Consider the following 3,038-nt stretch of genomic DNA (forward strand, 5'->3'; position numbering starts at 1 on the left):
AGATTTATTAGACCATTAAGAAGCCTCTTGGACGATTTGCAGGAGCGTACGTGATCAGAAGCGACCAGGAGATCGAGCCCAATAAATGGTCGGACGTGGTGGCAATCAGATCGGCGCAGGATGGCCGGATTATGATTGATGGCCATCCCACTACTCCCACCCGATTCTCCAACTTTTTCAAGACCTTGACGCTGCTGACGCCTCTGTATGTGGGCGGCTACGACGAATTCACGGTGAAGTTGAATGATGGCGTCAAAGTGGAGGGCGGCTTCAACGGATGCATTATGGACATCAACATTTCCGGGCTGGACGATGCGATGATGAGGAACATCACGGATTCGTCCAATGTGGAGGACTGCGCCAATGAGGTAGTTGAGCGAAATTCAGTTCAAAAACGAAATTTTGACCGATTTGGGCACAGGAGGACATCGAGAACGGCATCCCAGTGGGCTACCACGAGACCTCCATCAAACCAGTGGCGTACGACAGCAAAAAAACCGGCTGCTCCGACAACCCGTGCAGGAATAACGCACCTTGCATCCCCCTCTCGCCTGTGAACTACCAATGCACTTGCCCTGCAGCCTTCAGTGGCAAAAACTGCGAAGTCCCGGTGGATCTTTGCCTAAGGCAACCCTGCCAGAACAACGGAATCTGCAGCTTCAACACCACCGGGTTCAGCTGCGACTGTCCTTTGGGCTTCGCCGGCGCCGCCTGCCAGCAGAGTACTAAACGCCCGAAACACCGCAGACACCTGGGATGATTTTTGGCATTTTCCAGGAATCGAGCTCAGAACAGACGCCCAGTTCAACGGCAACTCCTGGCTGGAGTTCAGCAAGGCGTTGCTGCCTCATCGCAATGAGAACGAAGCGGAAATCATCGCTCTGGAGTTTTCCACCAACAAATCCGAAGGCTTGATCTTCTGGCATGGACAAGGGCCAGATGAGGATGGCCAAGGCCAGGACTACGTCTCTTTGGCCTGTGAGTGCCCACCCGACTCAACTAAACACCAATTTAATCCTGCGCGTTGTTCTGCAGTGTCCAATGGGTTCCTGGAGTTCAGCTACGACCTGGGAAGTGGACCTGCAATCATTCGCAACACGCAAGTGAAGGTGGATGATGGCCAAAAGCACAGCGTCATCCTGAAGCGCCAGGCTCGCGACGGATCAGTCGATATCGACTACGAGTTTTCTGCAGAGGGCCATTCGGAGGGCCGCGTGACCAGCCTGAACTGCAACGGTAAGTCCCCAAAGAGTTGCAGCCATTCGTCTACAGCGTGACTTGTTTAGGCAACATTTTCCTCGGCGGGGCGCCCAACATCAGCCAGATGACCGGCGGAAAGTTCTCCGCAGGATTCCAGGGCTGCATCCACGGCTTCGAGCTGCAACAGTCCAAAACTCTGGATCTGGGCGTAAAAGCCATCAATGGTCTGAACGTGAAGTCCTGTTCCAGGTAAGTGAGCCGCTTCCTCTTCCTGGTCCAGATAGTGTCCTTATAATGATTCACATTGGACTTATAGCGATGGAAGCTGGGGCGACAGCTATGTAGAGGCGCAGTAGTTTTTATCGCAATTGCGGGTGAGCAAATTGGAGAATTTGCATGGGGGGAACCAATTCGCAAGGCTTCATCAGTCGCATCAACATTTTCAGTCGGTTCCATCGGTTGCATGTCCCTAACAGTCGTTTTTCTTTCATTTCACGCTGCTAATAGATTGCGCTGGATTCCATCATCGCTGATTTTCTCCGATTTGGATGAGTTCGATGAGTTCGTGGAGCCGCCCCCTGTTAACATTATTCACCCGAAGCCATCCAGCATTGCTCAAACGGCTCTCCATCACATCAGTCGCCCGTTGTGGTCGTTCTCCATTCTCCTCTCCATAGCGCTAACAGTGTCGCGATCTCGTTGTTGACCAATTCATTCAGGTCTAGCCTGAACTGCAATAAATCGTTTAGATCTAGAATAATCTCGCATGGGGGACACGAGAGGGTCGTTTAGCTGCAAGAGGTCTTCAAAGGGAGGACGTGCGGCCTGAGGATGGACGGATTTTTGCATTGATCCACGTGTTTTTGGTTTTAAGCGTTAAAAGATTAAAGGACAGTGAGGATTCGACCTCAATTCGGTGTGGGTGGAAGCTGGTAAAATTCCCTCGAAATTTGGCTTCAAATCAAAAATCGTTCAAAAGCTGGTCTTTAGACACAATGTGAATACGAGCATTTTTAGGAATTTTGCGTTCCACTAACCAGTGGCGTGGTTAAAATTGCTGCGGGGGTTTTGTTGCGAAAATTACTTGTAGATAGATTATGACCAGCCCGACATTTAACCAAGCAATTTTTTTTTTCATTGAAAGCGTCGGTTGAGAGTACAAAAGTCGTTGTGAAGATCAAGCTAAATCCTCGATAGATTTTTTGATCCAAAAATAAGTCGTTTTTTCCAAATTGCTTTCAGCACGTTCCATAAGGAAAACCTTGTGTGCAGGCTGTTCTGAGGCCTGAAACTGCAAAGCTTTATGAAAGCTCCAAGGTTGGTTTGCACTCTGCAAGCTCATTTTGGATGGTTTTTCATATCAAATGTCAGTTTCAAACACTGGGGGTGAAAAACTTCATTTGAGTCGAAAGTGAGGAAATTTGGTGCGAAACCCTAAAACCTGCGGTAGCTCCCTAACGACTCAATTTAGCAGGAAAGTGAATAGAACGTTTTTTATGATCACTGAGCTGTTCTAAGCAGTGGCGTGCTGAGATTTGCATTTGCTATCAATCGTTCTGGGCTTTGTAAGAACATTTTTTTGCAAAAAACCACTTTTATCATTTTTTTTTGAAAGATTTCGTTTTGGAAAAAAGTTCAATGTAAAAATCGTCCAAAACCCTACGCGTTTGTTGGTTTGGTTCAAAAATTTTAATTGTTTTTTCACATTTTTTCCTTCATACGATGTTCGATATGGACAGAATGCCCGTGAAAGTGGGTTGGTTTGTTTCGCAAAAAATCTCCTCCGACTAGGCGAAAGAACGAAAACTTTGTACAGGCTCTTATGGGGCCTGAGTCTT

General features: G+C 48.0%; 1 protein-coding gene across 1 annotated transcript; it reads left to right on the forward strand.

Moving 5' to 3' along the window:
• Positions 1 to 42: 42 nt before the first annotated feature.
• Positions 43 to 2,774, forward strand: LOC125503047 (basement membrane-specific heparan sulfate proteoglycan core protein-like; the record flags this gene model as incomplete). Its single annotated transcript, XM_048662774.1, is given in 6 exon segments — positions 43 to 368; positions 422 to 722; positions 778 to 978; positions 1,036 to 1,236; positions 1,287 to 1,449; positions 1,517 to 2,774. Coding segments are annotated over 6 exon segments (1,232 nt in total), but the record flags the coding sequence as incomplete, so codon positions are not given.
• Positions 2,775 to 3,038: the final 264 nt, after the last annotated feature.

The sequence above is a fragment of the Dendroctonus ponderosae genome, unplaced genomic scaffold (genome assembly GCF_020466585.1).
Source record: "Dendroctonus ponderosae isolate FM_Combo_2020 unplaced genomic scaffold, Dpon_F_20191213v2 Dpon_F_20191213_1157, whole genome shotgun sequence".
Taxonomy (NCBI): domain Eukaryota; kingdom Metazoa; phylum Arthropoda; class Insecta; order Coleoptera; family Curculionidae; genus Dendroctonus; species Dendroctonus ponderosae.